The following is a 14,139-nucleotide window of genomic DNA, read 5'->3' on the forward strand; positions in this document are numbered from 1 at the left end:
AGTAGTAGTAGTAGTAGTAGTAGTAGTAGTAGTAGTAGTAGTAGTGTAGACTGTAAAGTGTCCTTGAGAGTTTTGTAAGTCATTTATAAATGAAAATTATATATATATATATATATATATATATATATATATATATATATATAATTTATATTATATAATGAAAATTATATATATATATATATATATAATTTTCATTTATAAATGACTTACAAAACTCTCATATATATATATATATATATATATATATAATTTTCATTTATAAATGACTTCCAAAACTCTCAAGGACACTACAGTCTACACTACTATATATATATATATATATATATATATATATATAATTTTCATTTATAAGCGCCTTTCAAAACTCTCAAGGTCACTTTATAGTCACAGGATAAAGTTTTTCTATTGGTGAGCAGCGGCAGCCACACGTGCCAGCGTTCACTCAACCCGAAAGTAACTCAAATAGATAGAAAGGTAGCTACCCAGATAGCTATATAGCTAATAGATAGCTAGCTAGATACCACTACGACTACTACTATGACTACTACGACTACTACTGATAATAATAAAGCGCTTTGTTACAGCTAACGCACTATATACATAATAATAATAATAATAATAATAATAATAATAATAATAATAATAATAGAAATAAAACTCAAGGTCACTTTACAGTCACAGGATAAGTGTTTTTCTGTGGGTGAGCAGCGGCAGCCTCATGCGCCAGCGTTCACTCAACCCCGAAGTAACGCAAATAGATAGAAAGCTAGCTAGCTAATGCATAACAAATAAAAAGCTCATAGATAGCCAGCTAGCTAACAGCTCGCCAGCTAGACAGCCAGTCAGCTAGACAGCTAATAGCTAGCTAGCTAATGGATAGCGAATAGATAGCCAGATAGCCAACAGCTGGCAATATAAAAGTACAGTGACACCTTGGCTTACGAACTTAATTGGTTCCCAGATAGAGTGTGTAAGGAGAAAAGTGTGTATCCCAAACATTCATTTCCCATAGAAAACCATTAAAATGAGAATAATCCGTTCCCAGGTCCCCATAAAACATAATTTTCTACTTTCTAATTTTCTAAACCTTAAAACTACACAAAATGTACCTTATTTTATGTATAATAATTGTGCTATGGTATTATAATTAAAGAAAGAAACTGTACTGTGGGTCCTGGAATTTGAGTGAAAAATGACAAAAACCGGAGTGGGCACATTTTTGTACATCGTCTGGCAGCAAATGATATCAGGAAAGATGACGTAAGTTTATTTAAAAAAAAACAACTTTTTTTTTGTCTTTTTTTAGTGAAACAATTGGATGGCAGTGAGGTCATAGGTCGATTTGAGCTGCGAATGTTTTTCTTTTTTTGGTGACGTGTCACATAAGCGTTACACAAGAAATCAAAACGCGTCCAGTCTACGAAAACGCATGCCGTCTTACTCGCTGGCATCATTCCGGAAACACTCCCGCAAACCCTTGTGACGCACTTGCAATTATTCGCTATCGCTTGCATGGATTTTTTTTTTGGCGTCCTCGTATGTGTGTTATATGTGTGTGTGTGTGTGTGTCTGACACAGAATGGGACGCTTTCATTCGCCGAGGGGTGACTGTCGGATGGCCAATAATGCCGGCCTCAATGTGTCATGGCTGGAAATGTGGATGACATCGGGGGAGGGGGCGGGGAGTAAGGGGGCAGGGGGACATCCAGCAGACGTGATGGATGCCAGGTCGGATTAACGTGTCGGATGTGATATTTGGGAATCAATTGATCCAGTTAGAACAAGAATGAGCAGGTTTACAGTAAAGTGGGGGGCGGGGCTTGGGGAGGGGGGGCGGGAGTTTGAGTGCACGAATAGAGGTGAGATGTTGACTTCAACTTTCATGAAAAGTTTCTGGATTGAGCTAGCTAGATAGCTATTTAAATAGCTAGTAGCTAACAGTACATAGCTAGATATCTACAGTAGATAGCGAGATAGATAGATAGTACCTATCTCGCTAGCCAGATAGATAGCATCTATTTAGCTATCTACCGTAGCTAGCTAGCTACCTAGCTATAGTAGATAGCTAGATAGATAGTACCTATCTTGCTAGCTAGATATCAGATATTTCGCTAGCTAGATAGCTAGCTAACTACGGTAGATAGCTAGATATAATTATTTTTTCAGATGCTGGCAATTTTGAGGGTTTCGCTGACAGTCAAATTTCATGAAAAGTTTCTGGATTTAGCTAGTTAGCTAGCTAGATAGCTATTTAAATAGCTAGATAGCTAGTAGCTAACAGTACATAGGTAGATAGATAGTAGCAATCTAGCTAGATAGCTAGATAGTAGCTATCTAGCTAGCTAGATAGATAAATAGCAGTTATCTAGCTATCTAGATAGCTACATTATATAGCTAGATAGCTACAGTAGATAGCTAGATATATTCTTTTTTTCCCCGCTGGCAATTTTTGGGGTTTCACTGACAGTCAAATTTCATGAAAAGTTTCTGGATTTAGCTAGATAGCTAGCTAGCTATAAAAATAGATATCTAGCTAGTAGCTAATAGTACATAGCTAGATAGCTACAGTAGATAGCTAGATAGATACTAGCTATCTAGCTAATTAGATAGATAAATAGTGGCTATCTAGTTAGCTAGATAACAAGCTAGCTACGGTAGATAGTTACAGTAGCTAGCTAGATAGCTACAGTAGATAACTACAGTAGCTCGCTACATAGCTAGATATACATTTTTATTCTCGCGCTGGAAATTTTTGGGGGTTTCACTGACAGTTAAATTTCATGAAACATTTCTGGATTTAGTTAGCTAGCTAGATAGCTATTTAAATAGCTATCTAGCTAGTAACTAACAGTACATAGCTAGATAGCTACAGTGGATAGATAGATAGATAGATAGATAGATAGATAGATAGATAGATAGATAGATAGATAGATAGATAGATAGATAGATAGATAGATAGATAGATAGATAGATAGATAGATAGATAGATAGATAGATAGATAGTAGCTATCTAGCTAGTTAGCTAGATAAATAGCAGCTAGCTAGATAGTTACAGTAGATAGCTAGATAGCTACAGTAGATAGCTAGATAGCTATAGTAGTTAGCTAGATAGCTATAGTAGATAGCTAAATTGCTATATTCCTTTTATCCTCACTCGCAGTTTTTTTAGGGTTTCACGAACAGTAAAACAAAATTCAAGATTATGGACAGTAAAGTCCATCAGCAAATTGGTGCATTAGCAGACATTCTGCACATCAGCACAGTCTCCAGTTGCTCCATAAAGCTGCACTCAACTTTTCTACTGGAATACGGACGACAATAACACCTATTTGGGTTTGCCGTCCGTCACTTTGAAGGCCATTTTCAGACGATTCAATTTGTTTTCCTTTGCTGAGCTTTTGTCCGTTTTATGTTCCATTTTTTTCGTTGTGTCCAGCTCCGATTTAGCTTCCGTGGGTAGTTTTTTTGTTGGTTATTTTTTTTGTGTGTAAAGTGCTCCGTCAACAAAGAAGTTTGCAGTGCAGTCTAAGTGAAATGCGTTGAAATAAACAATATGGTTCTTATGCTCGCTGTAGATCATTAAGAGTGCGTCGTCTTTACAGCGCTAATGCGTTGTTGCTTTTGTTTGCTCCATCAAGGTGTTGGTCCACTTAGCGCTCAGCCACACATTGATATGCACCGCAACAACATCCTGTTTTTATCTATTTATTTATTATGATTATTATTTTATTATTATTATTTTTTTTTTGCCGTTGAGTGAAGGCTGACTGTGAAACGGCTACTTTTCATTACAAAACCAGTGGCAGCTATTAACCTATTGGAACACTTGCTGGGAGGGGGGGGGGGGGTGGAGTTAATAAATACATAAATAAATGTACAAAATGAAAAATGATACATACATATTTACACAACTCACAGCTTCTCACACTTACTCACTCTCACACTCACTCACTTTCTCACACACACACACTCTCTCTCACTCACTCACACTCTCACACTCACTTTCTCACGCACTCACTCTCTCACACACACTATCAACACTCACTATCACACACTCTCACACTCATTCGCACTCACTCTCACACACTCAATCTCACGCAACCCACTCTCACACTTTCTCTAATTCACTGTCACTCTCACACTCACTCTCTTTCAAACACTCTCACACACTCACTCACCTAATCTCACACACGCCATTCTCACACATTCACGGTCACACTCTCTCTCATTCACTGTCACACTCTCTCTCACTCGCTCTCTCTCAAACGCTCTCACACACACTCTCATACTCTTTTACACACTCTCACACTCATTCACGCTCTCACACTCACAAACCCCACTCTCACATATTCACCGTCACACTCTCACTCTCTCACACACTCAATCTCCCACGCCCACTCACACACTCTCTCACACACTCTCTCTTTGTATATATATATATATATATATATATATATATATATATATATATATATATATATATATATATATATATATATATATATATATATATTGCGGTAGTGCACGATACCGTTTGCGGACTGCTGTCGTTAAAAAAAAAACAGGCAGCAGCAGTATAATGTTGGTGGCATATGTCAAAGGATTGTCCCGCTAATCATCTGCTCGACAGCCAGTCAGTCAGCCACATTCACACGCGCGTCCGCCATGCCTCACTGAAGCTGATTACGCTGGTGAAATTAAAGCATCGCTGAATAATACATGAGTGGCAGTTGCGTGAGATGATGTTTGTGTCCGTTCCAGCTGTGCATGTTTGTGTGTGTATGCCTGTGTGTTGTGTGTGTGTGTGTGTGTGTGTGTGTGTGTGTGGCAGATGTCGGCCAAGTAGATTAGACTGTGCCCTGTATGTGTGTGTTTGTATGACTAGTTTTGTGAGGACCACTACCATTTTATACCATGCGTAGTGAGGACATTTTTGACAAGTGAGGACCTTTTCACCAGTTTTTCATTCTAAAGGCTTCTAGAAGGTCTATATATGCATCAGTTAAAGTTTCAGAAATTCCTCACAAATTCACCCAAAATGATTTTATGGTGTGTATTTTCATTTCACTTGGATGCACACACGTTTTACTCACTGTGTGTGTTTATGTGTGTGTGTGTGCGAGGTTAATGAGAGGAAAAAGTTCATACCACAAAAAGTAAAACAATATTTTAACCAAATTCACTATAGACGTGAGGACTTTGAATGTACCCATTCAGAAACCTCACTCCTGCTGTTATTTCAGTTTCAAGTCCACTTTTCATGTCTTTGTTTTTAAAGAAGTTAAAGTGGGAAATGGGGTGACATTTAGTGTTCAAATGTAACACTAGTTCTTCTCTAAACGTATCAGCAACGGTGGTCCTCACTCCTGATCTGGAGTTATCCGGACCTCAAAAAAACCATTGAAACAGGAATGTGTGTGTATATGTATGTGTGTGTGTGTGTGTTTGTGTCACCATGGTGTGACAGAGAGCACCCATCCTCCACGTTCCCCTTGCAAAATTCATCTACCATCACCAGTGACCACCTCAGGGGGGGTCGTGGGGGGTGAGGGGAAACCATGACCGTCATCACTGCCAACCACGAGTCGCGTACGGCGTCCGCAATACATTCACGTTGATAAAAGACGGCCTAAATAGACCATCGTGCGTTTGGTGCGCTCGCGCACAGTCTTGTCTTTCCTTTTAATTATCTTTCGCTTTGATGCTCGGCCGCCAAACGACCTCCTCGCGAAATAAATAACTGGCGAGTTATGAAATGATTAAACAAAGACGCCGTTAATCTTAATCACATCTCTGAAGTGCTGAAAGGACAACCGACACCATTTTTTTGTTTCCTAACTGACATCAGAAAAACGTTTTCTAGCATCTATAATACCCGAAACACGCAGGCTGATATTTTTAGTCCAATGCAAAACAACAATAAAAATGACTTAAAGTATCCCAAAACTGCCACAAAATGAGCTAGAAAGTGGGCTGATTCAGAAAGTCCCGCCCCCTTGTTCGTGATGTCACGCCAGGACACTCCTTCACAAACTGCCTTGCTCCAGAATCAAAACAATGCCTTCAGAGAGTTCAGATTGGGAGAAGATGCTTTCTTGTTACTCATCCAGTTATGAATATGATTCAAATAGTTCTGAAGAGGAAAGCATACATGTTTGCAATCGATTAAACAAGTCCTTCCATATCAATTCGAGGCATCAGGAATCCAATGTAGCGTCCCAGAAAATGCACAAGATGGCGCACAAGATGGTGAAATCTTGCGCTCAGTAGAAATCTTTGGAAGTGATTTTACAAATTATGGATGGACGCAACTTGTCCGGAGGTGTCGGTTGTCCTTTAAAGACTCCTTTAGACGGAAAAACCAGCGCCGTTGACAAGACGAGGGAGCCTGGTCTCTATCGCCCCCCCCCAACCTGGGTCAAGAGTCCGTCCAGTCATTTGAATCCATCCCACCCCACTGCAGGTTCCGACCCGGTAGAGGTTCTATTGGTCCTCGTAGCCCTCCTAGCTCGGAGCGACACCAGGTTCAACAACCTCTCCAGTTCATCTCCAGAACCGGTCGTGGTACCAGAGCCAAGATGTCCATCGCCCCCCTCCCGACTCCCAGAAGCCCAGGCCCGCAACGGGGGTAGTAGCTGGGCCGGGTGTAAACTAAGGCCCGGCGGGCTGGACGGGTAGCCGTCGTAGGCTTCCCTGGTTGGTGGTAGGGTGTCGTAGAGGGCTTCGGACTCCTCACTGCCATCGGAGTCTCTGCGGGGTTCCCGGTATTCCTCATAAACGGGCGATTCCTCGCTGCTCTGTTGCCGCCTTTCGCCGCCCAGCCACCCTCTGCGCCGCCACTCGCCCGATTGGTTCTTCTCCCAGTGGAACGCCCTCCGTCGAGACTCCGATAATGGCTCCCGGGCTCGGTCGCCGCTCGGGACTTGGATGGGGTAGTCCAGTTGCAGGGATCGGGTGCTGGGCCCCGTCGGATGTTCCGCTGGGCGTCACTCAGGTCGTAGTGGGACCCCGACTCGGGTAGACCCGGGTGGGAGGGCGAGAACCAGCCGGAGTTTTCCCTGGAGGAGTCCCAGTGGTAGGCTGCAGGAACAGGAACGCCCCGTGAACGGTCGTATCGAAAGGGGGTGGGGGTGAAGAACTGAACCAACAGAGGTCGGATCAGTGTGGTGAAAGAAGCGGTATTGAGCTAATAAAAACACGATGCTAGCTAGCTTTACGTGGTGATAATAATAATAATAATAATAATAATAAATTTCATTTCTAAGCGCCTTTCAAAACTCAAAAGGTCACTTTACAGTCACAGGATCAGTTCTTCTGTGGGTGAGCCAGTGTTCACTCAACCCGGAATAACTCAAATAGATAGAAAGTTAGCTAGCTAGCTAGCTAATAGATAACTAATAGATAGCCAGCCCACTAGTTAGAGAGCAAATAGCAAGCTAGCTGGGAAGCCACCCAGGTAGCGAGCCAGGTAGCCAGTGAGATAGCTAGTCATCTAGCTAACAGTCACAGGGTGTTTTTTTCTGTAGGTGAGCGGCGGCAGCCACACGCGCCAACGTTCACTTAACCCGGAAGTAACTCAAATAGATAGAAAGCTAGCAAGCTAGCTAATAGATAGCTAATACATCGCCCATAGATATCCAGCGAGCTAGATAGCTATATAGCTAATAGATGGCTAGCTAGACAGCCAGCCAGATATGTGGTGTCGCTTACATTGAGGATTATTGTAAACGATTTCTTGTCAAGACTGGTTTGTCGGTCACGTTTGAAGTCGAACGCCCTCGGAATCTGTTTTTCTTTCTCTTTTGTTTGCATCGGCACGGTTGAAAAAGAAAGGGAAAACAAAAAATGGCTGCGCGGATTGTGCACTGAGAACTGAACTGGCATCAGGTTGCTAGGGAACAAGACATAAAAGTCAACAAGCAAAAACCTCTCTGCTTGGGCCCTTGCGCAACTTCCTGAACCTGACGGGAGAATTCCGCCGGTGGATTTTGGAACGCTGTCGGGAAAATGTGTCCTCTCACACACTTGGGACCACCTTGTTAAGTACCCCCCACCACACCCTCCCCGGGGATTAAGGTGACACTTACCGGGACTGTGTTGCCACTGCTCCTTGTCCAGGTTGGTAACTGCAAACAAGAACATTGAACGAATGATAAATAGTTATCTCACTCTCACACACACACTCTCAGACACACACTCCCCTGGGCACTCTCACACATTTTCATGAAACTCTCACACACACTAACACACTCTCTCACACACAGTCTCACACATACTTTCACACATTCATGGAACTCTCACACATAGTCTCAGACACACACTCTCATGTGCACTCTCACACATTTCCACACACTCTCATGGACTCTCACACACACACAGTCTCACATACACACTCTCATGGAGTCTCACACACACTCACACAGAATCTCAGACACACACTCTCATGCCACTCTCACACATTTTCACACACCCTCATTGTCTCTCACACATAGTCTCACAAGCACTTTCACACACTCTCGTGCACACACTATCATTGTAAACTCCCACACACACACACACACACACTTGCACACACTCTCACAAACACTTTCTCACACACACTCATGGAACTCTCACACACACTTTCACAGACACTCCCATAGGCACTCACACACACTCAGTAACACATACTCTCACACTCACTCACACTCATACACTCACTCTCACACTCACTTTCTCCCACACACATGCACAGTCCCCCTCTCTCTCTCATATATACATGTGTCTTTTCCTACCTTCACTTTCAATGTGGTCCACCGTGTCATTGACCAGACGGATGACCGTGACAATGGAGGCTGCGTGCATTAAACACACACACACACAAACATACACGCTTCATTAAGCGCCGCTGTTATCAATCGTGGTAGTGGTGGTGATGTTAAGTCCGCCATTTTTTTAACTAATTTCCGAGAAAATCAATAACATAACCCAGCCTTTATTCCGTGACCGTTACTTAAAACTTAAAACTCTGGACATGTCCAAAAACCTTACTTTGAAGCCGAGGTGCGCTGTCATTTTCAGTAACGAAAACTGTCATCTTGGTGTTAATGCGCTAGCGCGGTGCGACTTCGTTAGCGTCGTCAACATACCGTTGTCTTCGAAGGACTCCGACGTAAACGAGCTGAACTCCTCCGGGGTAGAGTCTGACGAAAGGCCAATCGCGGCGCTTTGCGCAGGCGACGAGCGCTTACCTGGAAACACACACACACACACGCGCACACACACACAGATACACACGCACTGCACAATTAGCCAACATCAACATGTAAATTTGACTCTGCTTGATAAGCATCTCAACTGGAGCCTTTGGTCTCCACAACAACCCGTTACGCTCTAAGGCCTTTGGACTGTGTGGACACACATACACACATACACACACACACACACACACACACACACACACACACACACACACACACACACACACACACACACACACACACACACACACACACACACACACACACACACACACACACACACACACACACACACACACACACACCAATCAACTCCACACTCCAAGGGACTCAGGCATGCTGTCAATCAACATAAGAGCAGCCACTGGGCATCTTGTGAATGCATGCCGGATACTTCAATAACACACACCCACACACACGCTCACACACGCACGTGAACACACACACACACACACGCGTGCACACACACACACTCTAAATCATAGTGGTCCTCACAAAATTAGCCATACAAACATACACACACATACACACATTCGAAATGATAGTGGTCCTCACAAAAATAGCCATACAATCCTACACACACAGATTCTAAATCATCGTGGTCCTCACAAAAATAGCCGTACAAACTTACACACACACACACACACACACACACACACACACACACACACACACACACACACACACACACATTCTGATCATAGTGGTACTCACAAAAATAGCCATACAAATCTACAAATACACACACATTCTAAATCATAGTGGTCCTCACAAAAATAGCCATACAATCCTACACACAGATTCTAAATCATCGTGGTCTTCACTAAAATAGTCATACAAACCTACACACATACATTCGACATCATAGTGGTCCTCACAAAAATAGCCATACAAACATACACACACATTCTGATCATAGTGGTCCTCACAAAAATAGCCATACAATTCTATACACACAGATTCTAAATCATAGTGGTCCTCCCAAAAATAGCCATACAAATCTACAAACACACACACATTCTAAATTATAGTGGTCCTCACAAAACTAGCCATACAAACCTACACACACACATTCTAAATCATCGTGGTCCTCACAAAAATTCCATACAAACCTACACACACATTCGAAATCATCGTGGTCCTCACAAAACTAGCCATACAAACCTACACACACATTCTAAATCATAGTGGTTCTCACAAAAATTGCCATACAAAATTACACACACACACACACACACACACACACACACACACACACACACACACACACACACACACACACACACACACGCACGCACATTATGGTTTCATGCCTGTGTTTGGGTTTCAAATTTGGGTTTCAAATGAGGGTTTCTGGTTTGAGTGTGTGTTTAAAATCCATATACGTAAATCCACGTTCCGTCTTGCCACCATTAAATTATTCATCATATAGCCAAGACTTAATTATTCATCAGGCTGCGTAAATGACCAATCGGCTTGCTCGCCTCAGCCGTTTATGGTATGTGAGCCGGCTATGTCAGTTAGCTGGGCGCTAATAAAGTACAGCGGGTAACCATGGCGTTCAGCAGCGCTAATTAGACGCTTTTTCTCGTCGGCCGGGGGTGGGGGGGGTGGTATGAGGACATCCTGATCCTGTGGAAATCGATAATGACCAGCAGGAAGTGGTCGATGATACAAAAACAAATGCAAAACATTCACTTGTGCCTTTAGAAATAAACCCGACGGGATTAGAAGTAGTCGTTTTAAATAAAGTGATGATTAATTAACCATAAAAAAGTAATTGGCAGATTAATTGATTGATTAATTAAGTCAAAATCAGCTTTATTGTCAAATATGCTAATATGCATGACATACAGCACAGATGAAATGACTGTCCTCTCGGACCCAGCGTGCAAAGCACTTCTAATGACTTTAACAAACATAATAAACACGAAAACGTAAGACGTATCCGAATCGGTATCGGCGTACCTCACCGATGGATAATCGGTCTTGAAATCGGCTCGAAATATTGATTAACTCATTGACTGCCAGACCATGTGGAAAAATGTGTCTACTCCAGCGCCAGGGTTTTTGAGTTTTAGAACTGCATAAACATTCGATATAGCATTAGAAACACCCTAACTTTTGAAATAGGCTAGAAATCCTAATTTAAAACCTTACCCAGTCACGAAACCCGATTTTGAAACCTTAACCATGGCTTGAAACCCTATTTTTCCGAAACGCAGGTTAAAGGCACGAACTTTGTATGAAATCGTATGTTAAAGCGCTAACTAACCCTTGCTTGACACCCTAACTTTTGAAATGGGCTAGAAATCCTAATTTAAAAACCTTACCCGGTCACGAAACTCGATTTTGAAACCTTAACCATAGGTGCTTGAAACCCTACTTTTCCAAAACGCAGGTTAAAGGCACGTACTTTGTATGAAATTTTACGTTAAAGCGCTAACGCCTGCTTGACACCCTAATTTTTGAAATGGGCTAGAAATCCTAATTTAAAAACCTTACCCGGTTACGAAACTCGACTTTGAAACCTTAAGCATGGCTTGAAACCTTATTTTTCCAAAACGCAAGTTTAAGGCACGAACCTTGTATGAAATCGTACGTTAAACCCTTGCTTGACACCCTAACTTTTGAAATGGGCTAGAAATCCTAATTTAAAAACCTTACACGGTCACGAAACTCGACTTTGAAACCTTAACCATAGGTGCTTGAAACCCTACTTTTCCAAAACGCAGGTTAAAGGCACGTACTTTGTATGAAATTTTACGTTAAAGCGCTAACGACTGCTTGACACCCTAATTTTTGAAATGGGCTACAAATCCTAATTTAAAAACCTTACCCGGTCACAAAACTTGACTTTGAAACCTTACCCCGACCGAAAAACTCACATTTGAAACACCGGTTTCCACCGCCTGACCTTCACTGGCGTCTGTCTTGTCCATCTCGAAGGCTCTTTGACTCCACTCGTTTTGGCGTTCGTCCCGCGAAACGCCGTCCCCGCCGTCCCAGGAGACCTTGTGAGGGGCGCTGTGGCGGTTGAGGCGGCGGCAGGGCGACGGCGGGGGCAGGTTGGTGGGCGCCACGCTGCACACGGCCACGCCACGACGGTTTCCGCGTACGTTGGACGTGTCGGACAGGAACTTGCTAAGCTGCGATGGGAGAATTAGGGCGGATGGATGTTGGAAATAGATAGAAAGCGAGCTAGCTAGCTAGCTAGCTAGCTAATAGATTTGCGGTGAGGACACTTAACGGTTATTTACAAGCGCCTTTCAAAACCCTCAAAGTCACTTCACAGGTCACAGGACAAGTTACATAGCTATCCGCTGCTGGCTACCTAGCTAGCTATCTATTTGCTACTTATTAGCTGTCTAACTAGCTATCTATTAGTCATCTATTAGCTAGATAGCTAACTTGATCCATTTGAGTTATTCCCGGTTGAACGGGATCACTGTTGCTGGCTACCTAGGTAGCTATCTAGCTATTTGCTATCTATTAGCTGTCTAACTAGCTAACTATCTATCTATTAGTCATCTATTAGATAGCTAGCTAACTTGATCTATTTGATGTATTCCCGGTTGAACGGGGTCATCGTTGATGGCTACCTAGCTAGCTACCTATTTGCTATCTATTAGCTGTCTAACTAGCTAGCTATTAGTTATCTATTAGCTAGCAAGCTATCTTGATCTATTGGAGTTATTCCCGGTTGAGTGAACACTGGCACGTGTGGCTGCCGCTGCTCACACACAGAAAAACTTCTCCTGTGACTGTAAAGTGACCTTGAGAGTTTTGAAAAGCGTTGATAAATGAAATGTATTATTATTATTATTATTATTATTATTATTATTATTATGATTATTGCTATCGAGCTAGCTAGATCGCTACATAGCTAATAGATAATACATGACGCCACAAAGATAGTTCATGATTATAAATCCAAAATATGGGAAACTTGTCACGGTTGGACTGCTGGACAGATGGACAGTGGACGTGACTGACCCTCCTCTCGTCCGCGTCCCCTGCGTGTCTCCCGCCCATCAGCGGCGAGTGTGCGTTGGGTCTTACGGCCACCTGAGGCGTTGCCATCAGGCCGCCGCCCACTTCCCCGCAGTCCACTCCGGCGATGCCGCCCGCCTTTCCCGGCGACCCCGACACGCGAACCGCCTTGAACTCGATGCCTTCGGCGCCAACGCCCGTCTTGCGCAACATGTAGCTGGTTTCCGTGATGGCCGCCACGGCCATGACGCCCGGCGCCGCCGCCGCCCCGGGCGTCGCCGCCCCCGCCGAATCCTTTCGGAATTTGATCTTCTTGCGGAAGATGACGAAGAGGATGAGCAGCAGGATGATGACAAAGGCCAGGACGCCGATGCCGATGATTTCGCCCGGACCGACGTATGACAGCGGCTGCGCCTGCGGACACGTACGCACACATGATTGACAGTTGACGCTGATGACGGATGATTGGCAGGGATCACTGTCACCTGCTACAGAGCTTGTCATGATACTTGTCGTTTATATCGGATCATACTGACAGCGGTTGCTAATATTACTGCAGTCAATATATATATATATATATATATATATATATATACAAATGTACACTCATGTACACACAATGTACACACAATGTACGCTCATGTACACACATGTACAGTCATGCACATACATGTACACTCATGCACACACATATACACACATATACATGCATATCTACATATACACACATATACACACATACATATATACATATAAATATACATATACATATACACACATACGTATACATAAATATACACACACACATATGCATACATACACACACACATATACATACATATACACACATACACATACATATACATATACATATACATATACATACATATACACACACATATATATA

At 42.8% G+C, this 14,139-nt stretch overlaps 1 protein-coding gene across 1 annotated transcript in view; it reads right to left on the bottom strand.

Annotated features, from left to right (window-relative positions):
* Positions 1 to 4,528: 4,528 nt before the first annotated feature.
* The window catches only part of fat3b (FAT atypical cadherin 3b), a 74,719-nt gene continuing 65,108 nt past the window's right edge, over positions 4,529 to 14,139 (bottom strand). Inside the window, 7 exon segments of the mRNA XM_089016540.1 lie at positions 4,529 to 6,961; positions 6,964 to 7,080; positions 8,088 to 8,126; positions 8,775 to 8,834; positions 9,129 to 9,230; positions 12,157 to 12,388; positions 13,236 to 13,646. Coding sequence (XP_088872666.1) covers positions 6,435 to 6,961; positions 6,964 to 7,080; positions 8,088 to 8,126; positions 8,775 to 8,834; positions 9,129 to 9,230; positions 12,157 to 12,388; positions 13,236 to 13,646 — 1,488 coding nt within the window. The 3' untranslated portion in view covers positions 4,529 to 6,434.

Source organism: Hippocampus bargibanti, linkage group LG16 (assembly GCF_051943395.1).
Source record: "Hippocampus bargibanti isolate YZ-2025 linkage group LG16, ASM5194339v1, whole genome shotgun sequence".
In the NCBI taxonomy this organism is placed as follows: Eukaryota; Metazoa; Chordata; class Actinopteri; order Syngnathiformes; family Syngnathidae; genus Hippocampus; species Hippocampus bargibanti.